Genomic DNA, 26,635 nt, shown 5'->3' with positions numbered 1-26,635 from the left:
GGAGCTGAAAACTAGTTGGGAGACTTTCCCCGGAGATGTCATCTCTCCCCCCTGGGCACCACATAGCAGGGGGGTGGCTCTGCCCGCTGCTGTGCCACCGGCAAGGCGGCAGCCGGGCTGGGGGGTGGCTGTGGGCGAGGAGCATGGCTGGAGCCCCCGGTGCTGCAGCCACCTCCATGTGGCCCTGGCACATGGGAGAAGGGAGGCTCCTGTTCCCAATCCCGGGTCCATTCCCCATCGCGGGGCCAGGCCCGAACCCGGGGTTTTTGGTGCATCGTGTTGGCGTGGCCCTTCTGCCGCGTTTCATAACCCAGAGAATAAACAACCCTGCACGCTGGGCAGAGGGGACGGACGCCAAGAGCCTCCGTGGCTGCCTTCCACCGATGAATGGGCACAACCCGTTAAACAATGAAAGGCTCTTGTGTCTCTGCCTCTCCTTCTGGCAGGGCTGCTCTTCCCAAGTGCTTTTAATTACCACTTTATTAGCGACTTTGAGGTTTAGCATAGCGGACCGGCCTTCTCAACTCCATTTCTGCATGTTCAGCACAAGCAAACACGGCTGCGGCATCTCTGTGCCTCGCAGACGCCGCCCTTGGCCCTACCTGCAGGGCTGGTCTCTGCTTGCCACCGCGGCAAGGTCCGCAGGGGACACGGGGCTGCTGCACCGGCCACCTGAGCTGCCTGCCCGCCCACTGTGCGACCACACCAGCACGACTCCAAGCCCAACCTAGGACGGATGGACGTTACTTGGGTGCCAAGCCTCAAACTCGCCCCGAGTCGAAGCAGGGCTGGGTGAGCTCACAGGGGGACAGTACAGGTGGGGGTACCCCAGCAAGTGCTGCTCTCCGTGGGCACCTCCGAGCATGGGACACAGCTGCATCTGTGCATCCATGCTGACCAGGGAGGATGCACGGACAAGAGGTGCAAACCCAGGCTCTGTTTTTGAAACGTGCCCTTAGGACCCCTAGGAGCTCGCGGTTCCGATGTGGCAGGGAAGTGGCTGGCTGTATTTCTTTTCCAGCTGTGATTTTTCCTCAACGTGCTGATAAAGCTGCAAATTTGCCTTTGTCCGGCTCCCCTGAACAGGCTGCTCCCAAACCTCCCTGCAAAGGGAGCTCCCACTGAGAGCTCAGACACCAACCACTTGTTTCCACACAAATTTAAGTGATCCGCAAGCCCCCGCAGCGCCCACCTCGGCACGTGGCGGGGCACAGCCGGAGGAGAAGGCAGCCCAAGGAGAGCTGGGCTCCGCGCGAGGGGCAGGGGCAAAGGGCCTTGCGAAACGGCGCTACGAATGCTCCTAAGGACGGATGCGGAAAAATCCCCTGAGCCCCAGTGTGCTGCTATTCTGTCGTGCTTCGCAGCCGGGGGAGATGCCAGCAGAGCCCTTTGAAGCACTGGGATGGTGCATCTACCAACCGCTTGGTCCCCCGCCCGGGGAAGGCAATGCCACCTCCGGGGGAGAACACAGGAGTCCCTTTTTGTCATTGATACTGAGAGCTGGGATGCCAAACGGCCTCCTTAATTAAAAACCAATCAATCCCATGAATGAGCAAACATTAACGGTAACCGCACACAGCCCCAGCAACAACCTCTCCCTCCGCGCGTCCCCGGGGAAGAGACGAGGGGGGATGTTCAGAGATGTGGACTCCGCTGCTCCAGCTTCCCATTCCAGAGAAAAATCCCTCCCCGCTCTCCTCCAACAGCCCTGCACAATAACATGCAAATCCCATGTCTTCCCGGGGCGCTGCGGTTCGGGGAATGTCAAAGTCATCTTTATGTCTCTATTAAGAGGGAGCCCCAGGCATGGAATATTTTATTTTTTTTTTCCATTTATTTTCCTCAAACAGCCTGTAAGTGAAAATCTTCATGGCCAAATCATTAAATGACTACAACTGGTTTTGGCCGCAGCCCATCTCTTCTGAACAGTCGAAGGATGCTGGGGTGGGAAGGCTTGTTTTCTTTGACTGACAGTTTTATTTAATTAAACTTTCATATTTCAATCCTCTCCGCTCCCTAGACAGCTCTCCCCTTCCCCAAAATATATCGCAGTAAATGAGAACCATGCAGGCTGCCTCAGCCCTGGCCAACAAACTCCCCTGGAAGCTTTACCGAGGTCCCCAGCGCGAGGCACGGCTCTCCCATCGCCCCGCGGAAACCACGGCTGATGCCGTCCGTGAGGCGAAGCCAAAACACACCCAGGGGCGCTGGCGGGCAGCTGGGTCCCATACGTGGCTCCGGGCGGCTGGGTGACACCATGTTGGCGCTGCCGAGCAAGGGGAGGAAAGACGGACTCAGCCCTGCCAACCTCTGGGTCCACAGCCGGAGCTGGGATCCGGTTTGGCCCACCAGTGACATGAATCGGCAGGGCTCAGCCTGGCTCCCGCCCGCATCGCAGGGCCATTGTTTTGGGGGACAAACCCAAGCCAGGCTCTTCTGCTCTGGAATTCACCCTTGTTCCAGGACAGGGCTTTCTTAAAAACTCAAGCTTGGAGACGACTCTTCCCCTTTAGCTTTATGACTGGCCCCTGGCAGCCCTTTGCTCCAGACCTCCATCACCCTGCCACACAGCACCCAGGCTCCACAGGGATGTGCAGCCTCCGTGACTGTCCCCAGCCCTGCAGCGACACCCAGGCCCTGAGCCGTGGGGACGCAAACGGGGTGCCCTTGCACCCCACTGACCCAGACAAGCTCTGCATTACCCCCTCTGCACAGCCCAGGGGCTGCCTGGGCTGCAGGAACCCACCACCACCCCCGGCACAGAGCTGGTGGCACTTTGAAAGATGCCACCCCACCTCAAGCTCCACAGGGAAAGCATCACACCATGAAACTGTGGGAGTTCCATGGTGTTTTCTTCCCTCTTGCCTCTTAGATACCTCTTCCTTCTGCTTGACGAGGCTGTTTCTCTCAGTCCAGCCTCCAAAATGCGTAAAGGCATCACCCCCCGCCAGATCCCGGAGCCCACACCATCGAGCTGGGAACCTGCTGGCATCTCACTCCTTCTGCAGCAGCCCAGAGACCGCGCACGGGCAGGTGATGGCCCCAGCAAAGGCCGGAGGAGGGTCGGAAGATCGGCATCATCTTCATGGAGCTTCTGGAAAGGGGATTTTTTCCCAGAAAAGCAGCAGGGGTTTGCCCTTCCCCATCTGACATCCCCAGCAAGCGGCCGTTGTGAAACACCCATCTGTTTCAGCTTATCCAGAGGCAAATAAAGATCGGAGCGAGAAAATAAGACTCCAGTGTATATTTAGAAATGCTGGATTTGGTTAGCGCAGAATGAAGGCAGCACAGGGCCTGGGATCGAGCAGCAATCGTTTATTCTAATGCCATTGCTTTGGTGCGAAGGAATCCATCCTCCCGGGAAAGGCAAATGCATCCCACCATGGGCCACCAACGGGATCCAAACCCAAAGCCCCTCTCCCCAGCTGGGACCAGCTGCCACGTGGCCGCGAGGGCAAGCCATGGCTGCAGCGGGGCCATGGCTGCAAATTCCCATATCCCTTCGGCTTGCTGAGGAGCTGCTTGCCTTCCCCTGGGGAAAAGCTTTGCTGCCTGGAGAAGGGATGGAGAGGAGGGGTGGCTTTCTTCTTCTGCTCCCTTGAAATCCACGTTGACTGCTGGCACTGTGGCAGGTAACTGGAGAGCTTGGGGATGGAGCGGGTCCTGCAAAGCAGCAAGTCCGGGTGCATCCAGCCATCACCAGTTACAGACCAGAGCTGGGAAGCATCCGTCCCTCTGGGACCTCGGAAATCCCCAGGTCTTGCTGAGATGATGCAGGAGCAGTTGAAATCTGCCACCGATCCCTGACATCCCACCTCTCTCCAAGTTCAAGCCAGCGAGGGGTCCTGCGGGCCTGGCAGCGCACTCCTAAAAGCTGGATACGGACCGTGGGAAGAAGAGGCGGTGGCGCAGCTGCTCTTCTGGGAGCCATCAGCCCTACCACCCTGGTCCCGGTTAACTGGTGTTTGTCTTTCTGCTGCTCTGGTGGCTCCGGGTTGTCAGCTCCCTCGGAGGGACGGCCACCACATGCGCTCGACGGGGCGGTGGCACGGGGACATGGGGATGCTGCCCGCTCTTCCGAGCCTCCCGTGCTGCCTGGGGCTGGACCCGCCACAGAGCCGTCCTGCCAGCACAGCCCAAGCCAGTTCTGAGGGAAGGGCTATTTTGGGGGCTGTAACAGGGTCAAACTGGGCGCTGGCAGGCGTGTTTGAGTCGCTTGCAGTTGGGAGGGTTTTTTTTTTCCACATCCTGAACTGAAGCAACTTGTAAACGTAGAGCAGTCCTGAGCGATGCAAGACGCTGCTCAGCGGAGTGGCACAGAGCGTGCGGAAGTCAGCAAGCTCCCACCAGCCTCCCCAGGCAGAACCTGCCTCCCACCTCCTTCCAGCATCACACATCGAGAAAAAAATGTCATAGACTGAACAGATTATATTTTAGAGTGTTGTCAAGGGAACGTGACAGTCACTGCAAGACGCACCCGCGGGCCCACTCACAGCTACATACGTATTCGCCCACTGCGCTGACCTCCTCCGAAATCCATCTGTGCGACACACAGCCAGCACAGCCAGAGAGAGCAGCCCTTGCAGGGCCTGAGGTCCGATCCTCCAGCCCAAGAGCCTTGTTTTGGCACCTGGGAGCTGGTCCAACTCCCCCCTCACTCATCTTCAAGGCAAACCTGTTTCTGCCAACCTCACAGCAATTCTTTTTCTTCCTTAGCGCAGAGATGGGGCTCAATTAAACTTAAACAATTAGACTCTGAGCACAAGAAATGTCTCATAAAAAAACCCAAAAACGCACCACCACAAATAGCATTTCACGGAGCATTTATGCCAGCGGCTGAGACCTTTATGATGCCTCTGTATGTCAGCTTCCACATGGGCCCCTTGTCCAGGCCTGGGATTCTGGGCTGCTCCCTCAGTTCAAACAGAAAATACCCAAAGTCAAGAGTACGGGGAGTAATTCAAAAGTAAAACAGAGGAATGCAAGTGCTGAGGCTGGAGAGGGGAGAAGAGAGCACCACACTTCTCCTCCCACAGTATTTGAAATGAAACAGCTACTTTGGGCTTGATTTTTTTTACATTATAAATGCATTGCAGCTGAAGTCATCTGGAAACCAACACCACCACCAAGCATTGGGGAAATAAAAAGTTCGCAACCAGTTCTGGCCCAAAACCCCCCAGCTCTGCTCCAAGGTGGACGGCAGCACTGTGGCCAGACCCCCTTCTGCGCCAGTCACGTCACCGGGATGCCAGGGTGGGTAAAGAAGATGCTGGTTTGTTTGTGTGCTGGTTTTTCACCTGCCCACCGCGTGCAGACTGGGAGCTGAGCCAGGCTGAGTTCCTCCAGGTCTCTGCAGGATGACGGTGGCACTTCTGCTGAGAACACACAGGTGCCAGGACAGCGCGGGGCAGGCTGTGTCAGCGGGATGGCATTTCGGCTAAAGCTCTGCTGTTGTGCCACCCACTTTCCTGGGGCAAGCTGTGTCGCTTCTCGAGGCTGGCTCTGGGACTTGGGCTGTTTTCCTGGCTTGAGGAAGGTCCTTTGGGCTGGGGCTGTCCCGCGCTCTCTGCACGCTCATGGCAGAGGCACCGCCACATCCCTGCTGCAGCAAAGCTTCCTCTGCTCCTCACTCCCGCCTTTGCAATGTGCCCGATATCCTGCCCAGGGTGAATTTTGGAGCACTGGGCAAGAAACGCTCAACCATTCAGAGCAAGGCAAAGACCTGGTACCCAACTGCAGCATTATTTGCTCCAGAAACAGGCTGCAGCCTGTGCCGAGACTCGCAGGACGGCTCTGCATTGAGTCGCAGTGCTGGCCAAAAAGTATTGACCACAGGATTAAAAAAAACTCCGAATCCCTCTCTTTTTTTCCTTTTACACTGAAAAGGTTTATGATTTACTGCTGCTTCCTTCCTTTTATGGTCCAGAAGGAGCGTTCCTGGAGGGAATTTCAGCTTTGGCACATTCCTAGGAATCGCCCCCTCCTACAGCCGGGAGGGACGTTTGATTTAACACATTGCTCCAATGCCTCCCCGAAGCTCCAGACCGCCAGGGCACCGACTTTCGCTGCACAGATCCCACAGCACCAGGCCACGCGTGCATCGCCGCTGGGGACCGCAGGGCTCAGCCCTGCCGCCACGCTCTGCCTTCCTCCACTCGCAGGAGCGGTGCTCCAGCGATGCTGCAGGCCCTTCCCCTCTAGGGAAGCCCAGAAAAAAAGAGATGTGGAAGGGAGGAAATTCTGCCTGGGGCATCTTTGCTCTCTGACAGTGCAAAGGAGATAGTTCCAGATCCGATCTCTGCTCTCCTCACGTGCTCCTCTTGGCTGCCAGCCCCAGCTTCACTGCTGAGCACGGACCAGAACTGACCTCCCTCCACAACATCCTCCTGCCTGGACTCTGATCTCTCCACTGCCCACAAAGCACCACCTTTTGCTTCATTTAGATTTGCGTCCTGGCAGTGGCAAGGGCAAAGCTGCCTGCTGCCGGGCTTGTACGGAGCCTCCAGACCACTGGGGCTCAGCCTGTGCTGGGTGGGCTCTTCAGCAATAAATTTGCCATCACAGCTAATTGATTTAAGGCACAGCAAACGAGACACATGAGCCCTCAGCCAGCTGGGGCCACGCTGGCATCTCAGGATCACTGTGTACAGCGAGTGTATAAAAAAGAAAAAAAAAGGAGAAATTAAGGCTTCTCACCCGCTTTGTTTCAGGCACCAGGTCATCCTTCATCCTCCGCTTGGTCCAATCCCTGGCGAGCTCATCCTCCGCTATCTCCTGAAGGTGGAAGACGGCTACTTGGGCCGATGTCCGACGGATGCGGCCGCTCGGGGTCCTTTCGAAATCTTCTATGGGGCCAGGCTCTGGTTTCACCTCTGGCTCCTCTGGCAGCTGCAAGAGAGACAGAGTCAGGAGGGGCATGAGGAGGGGAGAAGAGGTGAGCTCTGAGGGGAGAAGAGGTGAGCTCTCCCGCCCCGGGACGGGGATGCTGGGGCTTGGGATGCGCGTTTGCAGACCTGCTTTGTGCAGGCAGGGGCTGCAGTGACACCAGTGTGCCTCTGCCCCCGAGCATGGGAACAAGGGGAGCACCCCCGCCTCCCTCAGCCCAGCAGACAGCCAGGCGTTAGACTGATTGCGTCCTTTCACGCTCCCACGTGTATAAACGTCTCCATTTATTAAGAGTTAGGGAATTATTAGCGTTGGATGCGCTGTCAGTAGGGATCAACAGAACAGAAAAGGATGCTCCCTAGGGACAGATCCTGCCACCCCAGCGCTGGCAAGCAGCCGACGTGCGCTTGCTGCCGAGGGAGCGGCCTGAGCTCTGTTTTTATTCCCTGCAGAGCATGGATGCAGGGTGGGCTGGAGCACAGCCCCGCAGACATCAGGGAAGGGGAACGCTGCTGACCGCTCCGCTCCCATAAACGCAGCATCCTGCTTTTCCAGAGGGGTGGAGGGGGCTGTAGCCCTTTGCCCCCAAACACTGCAGGGTACAACACATGCGCGTGGTGATGAGGGGAAGAAAAAGAACATCGGTCCGATGTCTGCACCTGCCTTGCCCGGCCCGGCCCTGCCCGGCTCTGTCCTGCCCACCGGCTCTGCAGCTCTGCAGTCACCCCCGGGGGGGGATGGCCCCGCTCCTCGGGCTGCGGAGGCGTCCGGGGGGCTCACCGAGGCCGTGTGTTCTGACCGCACATGGTAGTCGTGACCGGCCTTGGATTTGTACTTCTTGCTGCAGTGTGGACAGCTGAAGACAGGCTTGTCAGCCTCGGCGAGCTGCTTCCCACACCGCTTCTGGTGGTACTGGTAGCCCATCAGGCTGGAGAAGTTGGCCACGCAGCCCTACGGAGATGGGGAGAAGGGGAGGGTTAAGGAAGGCTGGGACTTCATCTGCCCTTATCAAAAATGTTCCAGGTGCCATCGCTCTAGGGAGAAACACATCCCAAGGAGCTCCCCCTCTGCAGAGCAGCTCTGCCAACCCGTCCCCTCTAAGCGATGCGGGGGGGTCATTGGCCAGCCCCTCTGCCCCAAAAGCCACACACAGGCAAAACAGCGCTGCAGAGGGACAGGGGGAGCAGTGCCCATCCCTACCTGCCCCAACACACCGACAGAGCTCCCCGGACAGATGCACAGCGGGCAGCAGGAGGGGAAGGCGTTGGGAGAGGCGCTGCCAGCGCAGAGGGTAAAGCATCCAGGGGGACAAACCTCTGCCACACGCCCCCGTTACCTGTTCGTGACTTGTCTGCAACCAGCTCATGACCGTTTTTTGGTGTGGTTTGGTTCAGTTTTACACTGTGCCCGGGCCAGCGCCAGCGGTGCCCCTTTCTGAGTTCAGGAGGCAGAACCCGCCCTTCAGCGCTCCTCAACCTGCCCTACGCCCACCCTCCTGCTGGGACGGCCTGTCGCCGGAGCACACGGAGCCAGGGACGGGGACCAGGATGGCTGAGCTAAGGCGGAAAAGTCAAGAGCGTGCCAAGAGATGCCTGGAGAGCGCAGGTCCCCCTCTGCATCGGGACTCGCTCCTTTCACCTTTTCACAGAACGAGAAACAGGAATCGTTCTCGTACCTCATTGGGGCATTTCAGTTTTCCCATCTGCTTTAGCACTTTCCTCAGCCTTTCCCGCTCTTCCTGTTCACCAAGTCCAGCGGTTTCCACAGGAACAGGCTGGAAACAAGGAAGTAACAGAAGCGACAGAGTCAGCCATTTACTCATGTCCTCTGTGCCAGGAGTGGATGGTAAACCTCTGCCTCGCAGGAGCTGCCCTTGGCTGGGGGAACCTCTCGTTAGAAGAGCTGGATCTCCCACTGCTTTACCGCGTACCAACGCTTTTGCTGGTATGTGCCAGATCTGCTCATGCCTTTCCTGTGTTTGCACCCAAAGGGCCAGCTGAGAGACCCCGGAGCAGTTCCTGCATGGAGGATTCACCAGCCAAACTGAGGAGCAGGAGGTTAATGCACGGATAAAAGACAAGTCACAACTGGTAAGCACAGGACATGGAGAAATGCAGTTATGCCTTGCTCCGGTATCTCAGAGACGTATGCAACTGGATTTTTAAGACGAGCACCTAAACTGGCGCCTGCTGGATTTTATTCATGATAAATTTTGCGGCTCCTGCTCACATGCATGGTGGAGAGTTAGAGACTGGATTTTGAGATTCGTGCAAGGCAGAACCCATCAGTCCCAGATTTGTGGGCACAGTTTTGGAGGCAGAGCTTTGGCATTCAAAATCTGCCTCACCGTACTCACCAAATCTTCCCCCATTCTGAGATTTGAAATCGGGGGTTGAACATGAGCCTAACCAGCTGCCTGGGAAGGAATGGCTTTGCTTGGCAGGGAAGGGTGATGGCTACCATCTGCATTGAGCAGCACGTGAAATGCCGCAAAGATGGTGTTGTGAATCCCTCCTTTGCAAAGACAAAGGAAAGCGGACTGCCGATTTCTTTGTCATCTGCATCTGCATCAAGAAACGAGGCGCAGGCCGGAAGCAGCCCAGCTCTCTTACCTTGCTGACGTGTTCAGCCATGGTGTGGTAATTCAGCCCAGCTTTGGACTTGAACTGTTTTTTGCAGTGCTGACACTTCAAGGCATCCTGCAGCTGAAGGAATTAGAGGCAAGTCACCACGGAGGCCACGGTTCACCGTTCATTTTTCCAATGGCTGTTGCTGCTCATCAGTAAGCCCCGTGGGTAGCTGTTGCTGCAGCAGTACCCAGCGGTGGGATCCAGCAGGCAACACAGCGTCCCTGTCCCCCATCCCAATCCCAGCCTGCAGCTCAAGAGTTTTCTCTCTGTTGTCCTGGATACTGTTATCAAACCCACATGCCCAATTTTTGGAAAACATTCCATTTTGGATGTAGATTTAAAGCCCCATTGGCTGGAAACATCTGGACCTGGTGTCTTAGTCTTCCTGTTAAAGGGTTAGGAAAGAGAAGAAGCTTTGATCTACCAATATGTTAGTGGACTGTGCTCTGCAGCCCTATTAACTATGACAGATGCTGGCGTACGATACGCTTTCTGGGCGCCTGGGCTGTTTGGAATTAAGACGCTGCTGGACACGATCACAGCAGAAGACTTCCTGCCTCATACTGCTCTGCCGTTTGACCCGACTTGGCCTCCTGAGTGACTGGGGGGACGCATTAAATGCACACACCGATGTACAAGGGGAACTTGCAAAGCGAGTAAGCAAATCGTGACTTTTGCTGGGGCAGGTACCAGAATTTATTGACTCAGGAGTTGAATGGTCTGAGCACCAAAAGACAGGATGTCTCGGCAGGGAGCCGGTGCCTGGACGGCTGTGGCCATTCCTGCTCCTTCTGCCTGGCTGATGCTCCACCTTCACCACTTCCCCTTCAATCAAGCCTGGGCTAGAAGCCGGAGAGGGAACGAAGATGGAGCTGCAAATTCCTCCTCATCCTGGAGCTCTGGGGAGATGAAGAATAAACTCACTGCACCAGTTGGGAATGTCTCACTTGTACCTGTGCTCCCATGGGCTAATCTTATTCCAGACCCAAGCGCTGATCCTAACAAGGTGGATGCTAAAAGCTCCGTGACTCATCAGATGCCAATGCCAGCCAATTTGGGGTTTACTCCTCTGGTCAACGCTGAAGAACAAGCCACGTCCATATTCTAACAAGTCCTCCCACCTGGGACACCAGTGGGATATACCTGCCCTCATCTCCTTCAGGCCCAAGCATATTGCAACCATTCCCATCCATTACTTCCTTTCCAAAACCAAAGGAAACACAGCAGACCGCTCAGTGACAAGTAAGGAATGAAGAAAAACAATTTCCGTTGTTTTATAGGAGTTTTGGGAGCCTGCATATCCTTTTCCCATTGTCCAGCTAAGAAATACTTCAGTCGTTAAAGCAGAGAGCAAGCTGAGAGGGTGCCTGCACTACAGGGTCACTTCTGATGGGGGAACGCCGTGCCTGTAGCAGCGGGGCTTCGCTAAGGACGTGCCATAGCTTCATCTCTGAGATGAAATGCTGAGACCTGTGGTTCATGCACCCAGAATTTGGGGATTGTCCTCCCTGGGCCACAGGCTGCTCTGGTAGGGATGGTGCAAAGCAGCCCAGGTCCCAGTGCGGCACAGCCAGGCCTGGCAAGGACCGTGCCTCCCGGGGAAGGGTGACAAAACACCCTCTCTTCGTGCTGCAGCCCCGATTCCTCGGCTGAACACCCACTGGCCTATTTATAGTGGAGAAGACAGGCCTGATTGCTCTGGCAGAGTCCTGCTCAGCAGGCCGGCCGGCCATGCAGCCCGCGCGGAGCCTGCCTGGCTTGGGACACGCTCCAAAGCACAGGAGATAGGAGCAGTGGTGGCCAAGATCCCCACTCCACTGAAGCCAGGAGGACGTCAGAGGAGGCAGGATTCTGCCCGGCATCGATGTAGTACAGGGTCTGAAAGGGAGAGCAGCCTCCCACTGCTGTATAAATAGCGCGGCAAAGGCTGAGGAGGCATTTACAGAAAATGAATGTGGAATCAAAGCCGAGCCACATATTTTCAAAGCGGAAGGCATCGATCCCATGTCGGCTTTCTGTGGGGATGGCTCTGCACCACGCCAGGTGACGGATGAAGACGTAATCTTGTGCTCTGATGGATGGCAGTGTGGCAGAGAGACAATTTTTCACTGCACCATTAGTGAACTCCTGCGTCTTGACAGCCCGCCTGAGCACATCCAAGCTCGGTGTCTCCCCGAGACGTGCTCTCATTCAACCACAATTTATCTGGCCTGATGCAAGGCATGGCACACAGCGAAATCCCGCAGCCAGAACTCTGGAGGAGGCCAGATTAGAAACAACCCCAACAATCTCTCCAGCCTTAAAACTATTCGTTTAGCTACTAGAAATACCCAGCTCTGCTGGAGACATTAGGGCAATGGGCCCAGACCACAAAGGGCTTCAGAATCGCTGGGAATTAGGTGTCCAAATCCCTCTGAATTGATGTGAGGCTGCCAGCTCTCTGAAGATGACTAGCAGGCACTCTATCAAACACAGCCCAGAACTGGTTTTAGGAGCACCAATATGCATTTATGAGTGGCACGTGTACACGTCCATTCCCCTCCAAAATCCATATATGCCTGATTGAATAAAGCAAGTCCTTACTTTCTGGCAGACATCCATGTGCTTTTTGAGCCCCACAATAGTTTTCCTGGTTATAACGCTGCAGGTTGGACAGGCGACTTCTCCCTTCTCGCTGATCTCTCGCTGCCACTGGTCCTCGGGGTTTGCTGGCGAGGGAGAGGGGAGAGGTGTTACACCCAGCCGCAGAGACAGCAACCTGCCTGGGCTGCTCGGCAGAGGACAGGCCTGTCGTAAGCTTTGCTTTGCTATGTTAAAAAGCACGCAACCGGGAAAAGTTCCTGATGGTAAAACAAGAAAAATATTCTCCCGTGCACAGGCCAAGCTGGGCGCAAACCATGCAGGCACTTACAGCTCTGCCTGCCCCACGCCTCCTGCAGCTGCCTGAGCAAACTGGGTCACTGGGGCAATTTACGTGGCATTTCATTACCTGCCGGCATTTTATGGGGACAAGGAGGTTCACCTTTCCAACCCTGCTGGCATCCTGCATGCTAAGAGTTAAAACATGATGATGCCCTCAGCCATCTCATCTTGCCCTTGTGTAGAATAACTACCCCCTGCCAAACAAAACAATTAGCGGGAGTGAAACAAAGGTGAGTGTCTAGGCTCCATCCGGACGTGTGCCTGGAAAGCTTCCCTGGCACTCCTCTTCCCGGCAGACACACAGGCAGCTAGGGGAGTGCTAGCTTCCAGGCATCTGTTTATTTGAATGGCTGTGACTGGCTTAAAAAACACCCAAAATAAGAGATACGTGGGGCCAAAACCTGCTCCCAGGTCCAGAGTTCACGTCGTGTTCTCAGCAGAACGGTGCTGGGCTTCCAGCAAGGGAAGCCCAGTCTGAATAAAATCCGCCAAGTCTGTTTATTTGGATGCTTTTGCACGGCTGTGAGATCAGAGAGTCGTTTATTTGAATTTGAAAGCAGTGTAAGGAATTGCAGCTGTGTTTATCTTGCACATCCTGCATTCCTCCCGCTGCCAGAGCTCCCAAGAAAAGTCAGCAACCTGTGCTAGGGTGTAGGCTGCACCTCGGAGAAGACACAACTATGCCCAGAGTTATGCACTGGTGTCATTCATGGAGATGATCTTAGAAAAATGCCATCATCCCAGACGCTGACCCAAATTGCGGTCACACTGAAGCCAAGTGGAAGCAGGATTTGGCTACCATCTCCCCACACTTGCAGCAGTCTGTCCTGCCAGTGAAGCAAAGGTAGGGTATCCCTTTCAGGATGTCAATTATGGCTGCACCAGTATTTTATGAGCAGCGGCTGTCCCCATGTCTGTGACAAACTCTGAAAGGGCAGGAGCTGTGTGCTCCTACTTTTGATTTTGGGCTGCTTTTGCTCACAAACCTGCTAGAAAACTCACCCAGCAAACAGCCCGCTGGGCCAGGAGGGGTGAGGGGACCACTGCCTGTGGGTGAAGGTGGGGCCCATGGTGTGAAGGTGGGGACCATGCAGGCTCGGAGCAGAGCACGGGACTGAGCCGGTGCACAGCTAAGCTGCATGCAGAGCTGCTGCCTGTGCTTTGTCTCCAGCAGCCTCACCTGCCGGTAGATGCACAGCCGCTTCCTTCTTCACACCAGCTCCTGGGGATTTCTTTTTCAGGTCCTCCATGTTGGTGCTCCCCTCCAGCTTCTTAGCTCGATGGGCTTTCGCCTTGTCCTCCGCTTTGACAAGACCTGTAGAGGGAGGGGATTTTTATTCAGTACTTGCTGTAATACCCTCAGACCAACTTGCATTTAGCAGGTAAAAAGTCTCAACCTCTGACCTGAGCTGGCTGTAGGTCTGCCGAGGCTGTATATGTAGGATCAAGTCCATAACTACAAGCAATATCATAACAGCTTGTGGTATTTTGTAAACAGAATCATTTCCCCCAACCCAGACAGTTTATGAACTAAGGAAACACCACAGCAAATCGGGGTGGGATGCTTCGAGCAAGGCAGACTGTGCGGAAGACAGGCTGGGGAGGAGGTAAAAGGACATTTTGCAAGAAATTAAAAGCTGAAATCGGAACAGCAAATTCAGGATATAAAACTGATGCTCCTGCTGATGAATCTGCACCGGAAAGGCTGTCTAACTGCATAGACCAAGGAACTGGGGTCCCTCTTGGCTAATTCTGGGATCTCACAGCAGATCCCACAGGACCTTTTCTCCCTGGACCTGTACACAATTGTCACAATAAACATAGGTCTCTCCTGGTCCCGCCAGGTGCTGCAAAAGGTCAGGAGGAAACAGAAGGAGAGGAGGGGTGACCAGGCGACAGGCACATGGGGAAAAGGAAACCTGGCGTGGCCCCCCTGGGTTGCTGGTGACCGTCATCAAGCCTGCCTGCAAAGCGGAGAGGAACTCAAAGGCTCTCAGCCAGCATCTCCCGAGTGCATCCACCCTCCCACCTTGTCTGTGCCTCATCCCCGCGCAGCTGCTCGGGCAAAGCGTGTGCTCCCCATTCAGCCTAAAGGCGTGGGTGCCAATCACCGAAGCACCCTCCCTGCACCAGCAGGGCCAAGCGAGCAGGAGGAGGCTCAGCACACGCTGAGGACATGCTGACAGTGGCAGTACTGCCCGATCCCCCTCTGCTGCGCAGAATCCCTCGGCAGTTCAAACACAACTTGCAAAGTTGCTCTGGAAAGGCTAGCGAAAAGAGGAGGGAGGCTCTACCCTGGGTCCACCCCCCACCCCCCCCAAATTCACGTGCTGTTCAGCCCTGTGCCTGTGCTTCCACAGAAGGTGCTGGAGGCAACACAGTGAGTGCCAGGGTCAGATCCACACCCGCCCTGCAAGGGTCCACATGTCCCTGCATTTGTGGGACGTGGCTCTTGTAAACCCACGGTCTGAATGGAGACATCATCCCATGACAGGCTGGTGGCACCCGTGTCTTTGGGGAGCAAACCGCTGTGTTCAACCCAGGGGATGTAGGCAAATGCCTGCCCCATCTTCACTCTCCATTTGAGGCAGCGGGTCACCGGAGAGACGAGCTTATTCTCGAGGAACCCACAGCAGACATTTCAGTCTGTGGCAGTGCCTCTGTGGGGAAGTTAAGGGAAACAACCCCAGACTTTCCAGGAGCCAGGAAATTGCAGAGACGACATCCAGCCTGCTCTTCGCTAAGTGTTTAATTCCTTCAAAGCCATTAGTGTCTTTCCCCCGAGTGCCTCTTGTACTGGAAGGTGCTGCCTCCTGCAGTGCCTGGAAATCCACTTTTTATTTCCCTGGTTGAATGAATTTCATAGCCAGTCTGAATCCAGCCGCTCTTGTGCCAGGGATGCTCCAGGTTTCCTCCCTCCTGTCCAGCCCAGCCAGCTGTATTTATGGAGCATGACCACAGTCCCACTCGCTCTTGCTTTGTCACACTGAAGCAGACAACTCCTAAGCCTCCTCTCAGAAAACGTCCCAGGAACACGTCCCTTCCCCCTTGAATTCATTTTCTTGAAAGTGGGTGACCAGCATTGGAGCCAATGTCTGAGGGACGGATGCATCACCCAGCCCTTCTACGCAGCAGAAATCCTTCTCGATGCCATTGGAAACACTGTGATGTCCCAGGACTGTGGGATGATGATGACATGATGTTTCGCATGTCTCACTTGTGTCAGCAGCTTGTTACTCTTGTGTTAGAGCTGGACATACCCAGGTCCTTTCCTCTCTTCCCTCATTTCCCAACAACAGGCTCCTGAGCAGAGCAGACAGGGTTGTTACCAGTGCCAGCTCTGCTGCTGCCTTTTCATCCCCTTCATGACACTCTTATGGTAAGACACCACCTCCTCCAGCACGATATCCCCAGGCTCCAGGTGGCCATCTCGTTATCTCCACCACAGGTAAGGCTCCTGGGGAAGTGGCTTCCCCAAAATGCCCCAGGGGGAAGCTACAACCCTACAGCTGACCAGAGTCGTCCCTGTATTACCTTTCAGTCCAAACGTCCCCGAGATGGATGGCTGCTCCCCCGTAAATTTCTTAGGAGTTTTCTGTTTCCTTCCTGACTCAAAAGAGAGAAACAGAGGGAGAGATTTGGTCAAATAACTGTACTGCCAGGGGGGCTTCAGCAGTCCCAGGGCACGGGGTGGGCACACGCTCCGTGTCAGGAGTGGATCACCTTGAGGAGGCCTTTACCACTGTGAAATATAGGGGCTGTTGAAGCAAGCACCCACCCACCAAACAGTCACGGGATTCTGCTTCCCACCCCACAAAACCAGGAGAAATAATGGTATCCAGGGCTAATTCAACTAGTGGAAGTGGTGGCTCTGTCTAGTGCCAAAAGCCACGTGGTTTCCACAGCCGCGGCAGCTAAGGTGGCTGGTGGTGGTTCACTTCGGTGCTGCAAGCAGTGTAATGCCATGCCATGATGGGGACAACCGTCCCTGCCAGCCCTGCAGTGGTAATGGGCAGAGTGAGCCTCCTTACCCCGTCCCAATATTTAGAAAAACGGGTTTGCCAGAACCACCCTGGTTTAAACTGCTACACTCAGTGAGGGCAGACAGGCTGACAAAGCAGCTCGCTGTGCTGCCGGGAATTCAATCCATTTCCAATCCTACAGGTCCTACAGAAACACCCCTACCACAGCTGCAACCGTTTTTTAACTCCCAGTGGAACTCACTGCTGCAAGAAACTTGGGGGGATAAATTATCAGCATGTTGAAACAAGACTTGGACACGCTCATAGACACACTTGCAGCAGCGCTGGTTGGAGCAGAGCCCCTTCCTGCGGGATACCCCTCTCTGGGCTCCTGAACCAGTGTAGCCCCGGGCTCTAATCTTACTGTGCTTCATCCTCTCGGGGTCTTCCTCCTGCAGCGAGGCCTGGCTGCCCCCCTGCTGCACGGCATCCTTGCCGCTCGAGGACTTTGCCGTGGGGGTGGCGGCTGCCATTGCCTCGGCTGCTGCGATCTGAAACTCCTTGCTCTCCCGGCTCTCTGCCAGGCACTCGCCATTCTCGGCATGGTCCTGGGCCACGGCTTTTTCCGTCTTTGCCTGTTTGGGATGGATGGTGGGGCAAGCTGAACTCTCAGCAGCTCTAGGGCAAAGCACAGAGGGCTTGTTTAAAGAGGGCTTGTTAGACAAATGTCCTGACACCTCTCCCCCCCTCGCCAGCCCAGATCATGGGAATGGAGGCAGGCACGTTCCCCTTCTCCCAGCCATCCCTACGCCGCCACAACCACGCAGACCAGCCACAGCCTGATACCTTTTCTTGCCACTGCTCTTCCCAATGGCCTTCGGCACTTTGTTTTCTGCTTTGCTGGTTGGCACTGGACGGTCCAAGTGATTCCAGAGCCGATGCTTTTCTAGCTGGGTTTTGGAGGTGAAGGCAGCTTCGCAGTACGAGCATGAATACGTCAGCTTCTCGGAGATTGCACCCTGTGTGGGGAGAGACAGGTGAAGACGGACATTAGATCATAAAAGGGAGAGTTTTTTTTTGATGCAGGCACAAACACAAATCATGTGTAACACCCTTCCACCCCTCCAAACAGTTACCAATGGTCCATAATCCCCCAGGCCAGACCTCACACTGAGCTGGCGAGATCCCAGTCCCTCTCGTACACACCTCACAAACTGCCCCTGGCCCATCTGTGCCCTCTCCATTTTCATCTCACATTTCTTGTGGGGTTTAAGGCTCAAGAGGGGTTTTACCCTGTAGATGGTAGAGCTGGCCACCGGAAAGGGCAGACAGCCTTCCAGTCTCCTTACCCCTTGGCAACGCTGATAGTGGTACTTCAAGCCATAGATGCTGGGGAACTCCAGCCAGCAGCCTGAATTGGGACATTTCACCCTGGAGTGGGCTTTGAATTCATCCTTCCACTGGTTCATCAACGGGAGCTGGGAGCAGGAGAGACAAGAGGCACAGCTGAGCGAAAGCATCGCGTGTCTGGGTGCGTGCTGGTGCATCCCGAGGGGGCCGGGGGGACACATGGGACCTCCGATCATTCCTGTCCACCCCTTCCCACCGCGCAGCAGCAAAGTGGACCCCAGGGCTGTGTTTCAGTGCAGCGGTGCTCTGTAAGAGGTGCTGGGACAGATGCTGTAGGCTCTACAGGCTAATGATTCCTCCTGAGAATTTACCTTGCCGTGCCTCCCAGAGCACACGCACGCTCCCAGCCAGCCTGGGTAATAAATCAGGCCAGAATTCACCCAGGTGATTTAACCACCCCACATTTCATCTAGTCAGTAAATCACCCCATGCCCATGCTCTCATGACAAACTGCTCTGTGTGTTGTCCACGCAGGAATTAAACTGCACAACTCTGCAGGGAATAAATCACTCCCTCGCCAGTGCTGCCGGATCAATAGCGAAACCTGACATGGCTGCGAGAGAATACAGCTCATCTGGGAACGGGCCCGGAAAGGAGAGGCTGAAGGGGGGTACTGTTGCCCACCAGGGTTTTGGAAGATGCTGGGTGCTGGCATGGAGGGGATTCAGGGGCCAAGATCTTGCCGATCCCAAGACAAGGCTGCTCTGAAGGTTAAGCCACCAGGAAGGCAGGTTTAACCCCACAGTGGGGCTGGCTGGAGCGTGTGGTGCAGCAAGATGCAAAGGGCAAGTCAAAGGGAGCAAGGCAAGGAGGGTATCGGGGATCAGAGCGCGCACGGTCTTACAGGGATGTCTTTCAGCGCCTGGTTCTCAGCCTTGGGTCGTCCTTTCTTCCTGCCTTCGGTTTTGTCACTGGTTGCATTTCCTGCAAAGAGATGCAGCACATGTCTCCCGCTGTCCGGCCAGCCGTGCCAGAGGAGCCACTGTCCCGGCAATCCTGCTGTCCAGCCGGCTCCCTTGCTCTGGATGGGGTCCACCTCCGCCCTGGGCTACTGTGCCCCAGCCCTGACAAAGTCTGAGATTCTCCTTTGGAAGGCAATGCCAGCTCCCCTGCAAGTCAGTGCACAGCCCCTACACCTGCAGGTACCTGCACGGGAGATGGCTGCTTCTCTGGTGTTTGCTGATGACCCCTCTCCTTTCATTTACACAGAGTGGTTTCAGCACAGCTGGGCCTTGCTTTGGAGAACCATCCTTTCATTTGGGTTGGAAGAGATCCTTCAACAACTATGCTACTAAGCAAAAGAAATCTGCGTCCTAGGTCAGCAAGCTGGACCCCGGGCAGGGTGTCGAGGACAGAAATGCCCCATTCCCTTTGCTCGGCCACTGCGGTTGAGCAGCCCCGGGGCTGCAGGAGGACACTGGCCCAGGGGATGTGACAAGCACATGGAGAGCAGCAGGGATGGAGATGGCCCCAGACCAGACACTTCGGCTCACAACGGCCCCCAACTCCTTGATTTCATACCCAAAGCGGATTGAGCAAAGCAGTACAAAAATCACAACTTTCACATGGGTTTGCGTGCATGGGCTGAGGATCCAAATCAACCAATTCAATCCACTTTCACATCCAACCTTCAATCTCTCCAAGAAGAAACCGAGCACCCTGATCACCCCACAGGTCTGGGGACCTTGCGAGACCCCACTTCCTTCGCCCACACCATCTCCCCTCGGCTCTGAGCTCCTGGCAGGCCTTAAGCTGAATTTTGAGGACTAACCTGTAATATTAAGTGATGCTGGGAGTCAGTGTAACCCAAAGACGAGCTGGACGGACGCGAGTGGCCAGTGGGAAATACCATGTACAGAAAACTCAGGCTGAGATCTGGGAGTCCTCAATCAATAAACTGGGAATAAAAGCCATTTGCTACAAGAATAGAAACAAGCCAAAAAGGATCCCTGAGAAGGAAACCCCCGAACAGCTAGGAAAAGATAAACGAGACTGAAAAAACTAAACTCAACCTGTAAAACACTCTTCTCTGGAGAAAATCAGGTAAGAAGAAGAGATTGGACGCTGAGCCGGCAATCCCTCCAGCTCCTGAGAAACCGGAGCTCAGCTCCAAGCCTGGCACTAGCTGTACTCAAAAGCCAATCCAGAATTTTTTTTGGAACAAGGGAGAGAGATCAAACAGAAAGCCAACCAGTTACCTACAAGGCACTGCCAAAACCACCTTTTCATGCCTTCTGCCCCAGCAGCCAGGGGTAAAATAGCAAACAAGACAGTCAGCTCATTTATTTTGAGTCCCCTGAAGTCACGCCAGCTGGTTTGCTCCACTTTGACACCTGTGAAAGCATCCCTCGGTGATGTAGCATCCTTTGGGAATCCCTCGAGCCCAGAAGGCCCCGTCTACAGGACGTGGTGATCTCTATGGATGATAAAAAAAAGTCCTTAAACCGTCACTTACCCGCTCCCCCCTGCAAGGCAGCCTCTAAGGTGTCCTGAAAACACCCCGCTGGGTTTGGACTCCTACCTGCCTGGCTCCTGCTCCAAAGCAGCACGTGGCCCTAAGGAGAGGGGAGGGTTTTCCAAGCACGGCCCGAAACCGTGCTAGCTCTGGAGCAACAGTGCAGGCTTCATTTCAAAATTCTGAGTGAGTGCCCGAGAAGGATGTCTGTGCACCGCAGCTGCCCCCTGCATTTTGTATTTTCTCCACCGCTCCTAAATGCACACTTAGACCAGGCTTTTCCCCCACACTCGTGTAAGCGAGGGCCTCACCCTACACATGAAACGGAGCTACGTTTCTTGCACATCAAAGGACTCCACGAGCTGGGATTTTATGAAAAAACACCGAATTATACAGGATTTGCAGCAAAAGCTCACAACACTGCAGTTACCTACTTATTGTTCTCTCTGTTTTCCCTTTCTCTCCTAAACACTTCCAAATATTCCAAATTCGGTATGTCCCACAACAGCTTATCCCTGCCCCTCCAGAGCAGCTGGCACGTCTGGGGTCCCGGCTTGCGTGAAAGCTCTCCTCTTGTTTTCACAACTTACACCAACTTTCAAAACTTTTGGGGGCGTTTCGTGCCAAACACAAGAGCTCCCCAGTCTAGCCAGCCCTCAACGCCCTCACTGCTCAGCTGCCAGCTGGGGACAGCAAGGACAGGGATGGGAGGAGCAGAAAACACGTCTCCTCTTCCAACATCCCACTCCTGGCTACCAACCACTGTCTGTGCTAAACGCCGACCCTTACAGGCGCTCGCAGGGGACAAGAACCCAGTGGTGCTCAGTGTTGTGGCTGGCACCATGGCTGCGTGCCACTGCAGTTTTGGGCTGAGTCAGACAGGTGGAAACATCACGCTCTTTAGAAACAGGCACCAGGATGGCCTTGAGGCTTCTCCGGACCAAGACCTGGCTTGGAAAGGATGCTCCCTGCCCCAACCAGTCAGCTCCATCTGAAGGGGGGCCAGCAAAGCAACCACAGGAGAGGCCCCGGTCTCCCCAGTCCACATCAAGCCCAGTTCACCCCGATGAAGTGAACCCTGGCAGACATTTCCACCTCCAGCACTTTCCCAGGGAGAGCAATGAAACATCCTCATCACGGAGTGTCCTTCACTCCACTTCATCACTTTCTGTCCACCTAAACCAGAAGGAATGGCTAAAAAAAAAAAAATAATAAAAAAGCTTTTCTGCTTTTGAAGGTGCTGATAAAATGTGGCACAGGGAAAAACACTCTCCCAAATACAGGTATGTTCACGCTGCTGACAGTTGGAGTTCATTCCCCTTAGCAATAAGTTACACGCCTCTGCTAGCAATTACGGCTTCAACCGCCTCAAGGAAAGAGTGGCATTTGGGAAACATTTAGGGCACACGCGTTTCCCTGCGAGGCCACTGATTTTGGGTGCCTGGTCTGAGTTACCTCTCTGGGTTCCGACCCTCACCCTGGGCGCAGGCACCCTCAGTGACCAGAGCTGCCATTAGCAAGGTAAAGGCAGGGAGAGCCTCTCCGTGCCCGCAGAGGGGATCTGCCCAGCATAAGCAGACAGGAGAAAAAAAAAAAAAAAATCTCCTTGGGCCTGGAGGTTCCTGGATAGAGAAATCAGCTATCCATCAGAGTGACAGCCCTAAGCAAGCGGGTCCCCCGGGGCTCGTACGCTCGCAAGCCTCCATCCCGGGGGCCACGACACAGGAGACAGCAGATGGTCTGAACTCATTTAAGCCTTCCCGTCCTTTGATGTAACACTTAGCTACCAACACGATAAATAGGTGGCGAGACACCCATCTCGTTAAGCCAGACACGCGCCCCGCGAAAGGGAGAGGCTGTCTCCATCCCTCCCCTCCCGTTCCCAGGGACCGGCTCTCTGCAGCTCCGGGTCCTGGGGCTTTTTTGGCCCAGCACAGCCCTCGCCGGTGGGTCGAAGTGAGGAGTGGAGGCTCGCTGAAACCCGATGCACTCACAGCCCCTCCTTTCGGCAGCCGCCCCCCAAAACGCCTGCCGCTGGGCTCGTCCCTTCTGCCCCATCCGCCTCTGCGGAAATCAAAAACCAGTTCCTTACCAAGCTTGGGCAGCTCTGCCGGCGGGTTTATCCTCGTCTCCGTCCTGCTTTCTTTGCTGGCAGCGGGTTTGTTAGAGCCTGCAGTTTTCCTTCCACCTTTACAGGCATAGGAATCCGCCATCTCTGAAAGAAGCAGGGGAGGCGTTAAAATTCACTCCTCGGAGCTGGGAGCAACACATGCTGAAAGCAAGGAGAGCTGCTGGGGAGGGAGGGAGGGAGGGAAATGAGAAAACTATCATGCAGCTTAAAGGTTCCCCACAAAGCGAAGAAATGGGATGTGTTTCCGAGTATTTGTTCTACGATCGAGCAACGCCACAGACATGGCTGAAAAGCTGCTTTCATTATAGGCTGCTTTCCCCTCCACGTATATAACAGCAAAGACTTTATTAAAAATTATGGGCTGACTTTGCCCAGAGAACTAGCGAATAAATGGCTTTTCCTCTTCGTTTATTTCTCTGCTTTCATTTAAGACACCAAAAGAAAGAAAAAAATAGTGAGTTTTAATGAACAGATGTAGTGATAAATTTCCAATTTTCCTTATTAATGGGAAACTGTTATAAACTGAGAATTGCTAATGTTATCTGAATTTTCCGTATTAATAATTCAATTTGGCTTCTCTATAAATAATGAACATCAGGAATTATCGCAGAAGGCCCAATCTCGCTCCTGACGGAAGCGGGCAGCAGGACACCCCTCCACCTCGGAGGTGCCAGGATGAAGCCCACAGTGTGGCTGGCTCTGCTCCCGGATGGTTTCAAGTACCTTCCTCCCCTCCCGACAGCACAAGCAAAGACACGTCTGAGGACGGGGGCTGCGTCGGGAGATGGCCCGGGGGGAAAGGAGTCCTCCAAGCTTCCGTAACGAGAGCATTAGGCCCTTGGGAGGTGATTCCCTGAACCACCACGGCCTTAAGACCTTGGTCGGGATGCCATGCTGATGCTCAGCCAGGCACCGGCAGCGTGATAAGGGAAGCGCCTGTTGGTGCCTTCCTTCTTCACCTTTGCTCGACACTTCTCTCCCCCACACACGGGTTTTGTAAAACACGGATTTGACTCGTCAACCCCAGTTCCTCACAGGAGATCATGTTTGCATCGCTTAACTCAACAGAGTTGATGCATCCAGACTCATCCCGCCTGTCCTTGTGCCCAGAGGGATGGCAGAGGTCGGGAGAGCATCTCCTGTGATCGTCAGCCATGCCATCAACATGTGAGACACGAGGGTCCAACAGTCCTTTCTGAGATGCCCCCAGGGACTTTCTGCGTGGGATCAGGCACTGCACGTCGTGTGCAGCCCAGATGCTCCAAGAAGAAGTGGCAAAAGCTTCCGGCATGCGTTCGGCTGGTGACACATATGTGGTTGTTTGCACAGACACAAAGGTTAATCGGATCAAGTGAGAAATTCCAGCCTTGGCAACAGGTTCTCTGGCACTTGGTGCTGAACACAGCGATCATTTATTCATCTAATTTGGGCTCTTTTGGTGGGAAACCTGGGCAGGACCTGCAGCCTGAGTGCTGGTGGCTCCTTCCCAGGGATGGCTGGTCTCCGGAGCAGGCAGAGAGAGGGGTCCCTGTGGCCCCTTCCCAAATCATGGCTCCACTCTCACCCGCCTGGGCACTGCTACAGTCTCTGATCCTCTGGGTACAAAAATGTGATTTTCCCCTTCCTTCTTGTACTGCCTCCTGGCACCTCTGCTCCTCCGAGCGATCCTCACTCAAGTTGCTCAAAGAAAAAAGGGAAAACCAAAAAGACTGACGAATGACCAGAGAACTGAAAGCTGAAGACGACGAGATCTCTCTGCCTTACAAGAGGGCGAAAACCAAGGTGAAGCCCAGGCAGCCGACGCGTCTACCCAACCTGGGCTAGTGCTGAAATGCAACCGTGCCGTGGCTTCACCCCTTGGGCCGCACACACATCCCAGTGGGAGAGGGGAGGGAGAGCCAGTGCCGGGGCCCACCACACCGACCGGCGCCCACCGGCATGCTCGCACCCCGCATGGCAAGACACCCCGGTGCAGGCAGGCAGGGCCACATGGGTGACAGGCCACAAAACCTCTGTGTCCTCCTCGCTGGGCAGCTCGAGGACGATTCACAAAGGGTAACACGCAGGGCAGACCCCATCGATGGCCCAGGTACTCATCTCCTGCCTCCTGAACACGCCGCGGCAGCGCACACCAAACCATGGGAGCTGGGGTGGTGCCCAGCAACACCCCCAGTGCTCCCTTCCCGAAACCACCGCCGTGTTCCAGGTGCCTGGTTCAGCCCCGCTCCCGCAGCCGGACGCTTCTTGTTCCCCTTAACACATCTGTCCCCTCAAAGGGATCCTTTCCGGCCAGCTTAGGACGTTTTGAATGTCTTTTGTTTTCCCACACCAAATACTTCTTTGAATTTTTTTCCTCTTCTTATTTTTCAGCTAAATAAAAACTTAAAAATCCCATAAACCACTTAGCGAGAGCCAAACTCTGCTCCCTGGCCACTGATACAACCCCAGGGATCCCAGAGGAATTGCCCCGGAGCCAGAGAGCAGAAATCAGCCCATTGTATATTTTTTTGTAATGTCCAAACTTGTCACTCGTTTTTGAGTAACACATGCTGCAACTGGGCAACAGGCTGCGCCCTTCCACACTTTCGTTATGTTTTGGTGAAAAACCGTTTTGCAACCGGCCACAGGAGGAGAAGATATCGGCAGGTCCTGCCTGTGAGCAGGGTTAGGACGTGGCGCAGGAAGGTCAGGGCTGGCAGCATCGTCGCTGATGAAGCCTCCAGCTCAGCTCTAGGTACCGTTTTAGAAGTTCATGGCAGCATTTTCAAAGCATCCCACTCCAGCTCCAGGAAAAAAAAAACCTGTATCGACACAGGAGCCAGGATCCTGTGATGCCCGTCTATCGCAGGATGAGCGGAGGCCGAGCCAGCGGTGTCAGGAGGAAGCCTATGGCTGCGGGAACGGGGGAGCAAAGCCTGGGAACCCACCACGTGCTCCTGAGCCACCGGCAGCCCTGCCTGGCCGGCACGGCCACACACTCCTCTGCCAGGTTTGACGAGGGACAGCAACGTCCTGTCCACTCGTTCCTCTGCCAGGTTTGACAAGGGACGGCAACGTCCCAGCCACTCACAGCCCCAACAGGCTCTTTCCCTCCGTGACAGACCCTTCCTGCAGAGCTGTCAGGCTCTGCGGGCCGGGCACAGCCTGGAAACTGGGCACAAACTGGAGAAGGGGAAAGAATTCTATCTTTATATGCCCGTCCGTGACCTTGGCGGGTCCGCAGGAGCACGCACACAGCCAGGGATGCCTGCAACCCTCTCGGCCCCACGACGTCATTACGGCTAGAAGCAGGAAATGTCACCTGCGGGTCCTGGACACAAATTCTCCTGCCGGGACTCCCACCCCGGTCCCATTGCTATGGATGCACCGTGCGCTGACCGGCCCGGTCACCCCTCGATCTGGGGGTGCTGGGAAGAGATGGGACGAGGCCGGTGCGGATGATGGACGCCAAAGGGCACTGCCGTCCCCCTGCTGCTGGAGGAGCCACGCTCCCTCCCGGGAACTCCAGGCCGAACTGGAGCTGCGGCCATGCGCTGGGAGAAACTTCCCGGGAATACAGACGAGGAAGCACACAACAAGGAGACCTCACTGTGCCGAGGTGGGGACTGGGCTGTCCCCCTGTCCCAGCCATCCCTGGCCATGGACACCTCTGCCCTGCCTGGTCCCGCTGTCACCTCCCCGGGCATGGCACCGTCCCCTCCTCTGCCCCACCTCGCTGTCACCCCTGCTGCCACCCGCCCGTCACCGTGCAGGCAGGGCCGCCCCGGGCCTGTCACCTCCCCGGGCCTCAGCGGGGGCCGCACCGCCGCCTGTCAGCACGGCCGGGCCGCCCCGCGGCCTGTCGCCTCCCCGGGCCCGGCAGCCCCTTCCCCGGGAGGCGGCCGGGGCCCAGCCAGGGCCGGCGGGGAGGGCCCGGTCGGGCCGCGCCGCCGGGAGGGGAAAAGCGAGCGGCAAAATGGCGACGCGGCGGCGGGCGGAGCGGAGCGGGGCGCGGGGGGTTCCCCGCCGCGGCGGGGCCGGGCGGTGGGAGCGGGGGGGAGAGGTGCCGGGCCGGGCCGCAGCTCGGTGCTTACCTCGGCGGCGGCGGGCCGCGGTGCGGGGCGCGCAGGGCCGGGCGCCCCCCCCGGCCGGCGAGGCGGTGCCGCCCGCCGCCCCCGGCTGCGGGCCGCCGTGCGGGGCTCCCCGGCGCGCCCACACCCGCGGCGGCGCCGCGCTCCGCTGCCGCGCTCCCGCCCGCCGC

At 55.8% G+C, this 26,635-nt stretch overlaps 1 protein-coding gene across 2 annotated transcripts in view; it reads right to left on the bottom strand.

Annotated features, from left to right (window-relative positions):
* ZNF512B (zinc finger protein 512B) overlaps positions 1–26,589 on the bottom strand; it is a 31,026-nt gene extending 4,437 nt beyond the window's left edge. The window contains exons 1-13 of one of the 2 annotated variants that reach the window (XM_074604819.1): positions 26,469–26,589; positions 22,357–22,479; positions 18,654–18,733; positions 17,749–17,877; positions 17,246–17,418; positions 16,824–17,077; positions 15,972–16,043; positions 13,618–13,752; positions 12,099–12,223; positions 9,498–9,590; positions 8,561–8,659; positions 7,549–7,836; positions 6,697–6,888 (exon numbers count right to left, since the gene is read on the bottom strand). In XM_074604819.1, coding sequence (XP_074460920.1) covers positions 6,697–6,888; positions 7,549–7,836; positions 8,561–8,659; positions 9,498–9,590; positions 12,099–12,223; positions 13,618–13,752; positions 15,972–16,043; positions 16,824–17,077; positions 17,246–17,418; positions 17,749–17,877; positions 18,654–18,733; positions 22,357–22,477 — 1,761 coding nt within the window. In that variant the 5' untranslated portion in view covers positions 22,478–22,479; positions 26,469–26,589. Of the gene's footprint in view, positions 1–6,696; positions 6,889–7,548; positions 7,837–8,560; positions 8,660–9,497; positions 9,591–12,098; positions 12,224–13,617; positions 13,753–15,971; positions 16,044–16,823; positions 17,078–17,245; positions 17,419–17,748; positions 17,878–18,653; positions 18,735–22,356; positions 22,480–26,468 lie in introns of those variants that run through there. The other variant, XM_074604820.1, reaches the window with a different exon arrangement.
* Positions 26,590–26,635: the final 46 nt, after the last annotated feature.

This window comes from Larus michahellis, chromosome 12 (genome assembly GCF_964199755.1).
Source record: "Larus michahellis chromosome 12, bLarMic1.1, whole genome shotgun sequence".
NCBI classification, from domain to species: Eukaryota; Metazoa; Chordata; class Aves; order Charadriiformes; family Laridae; genus Larus; species Larus michahellis.
Note: the sequence above shows the minus strand (reverse complement) of the source record. Positions and strands in the feature narration are given on the sequence as shown.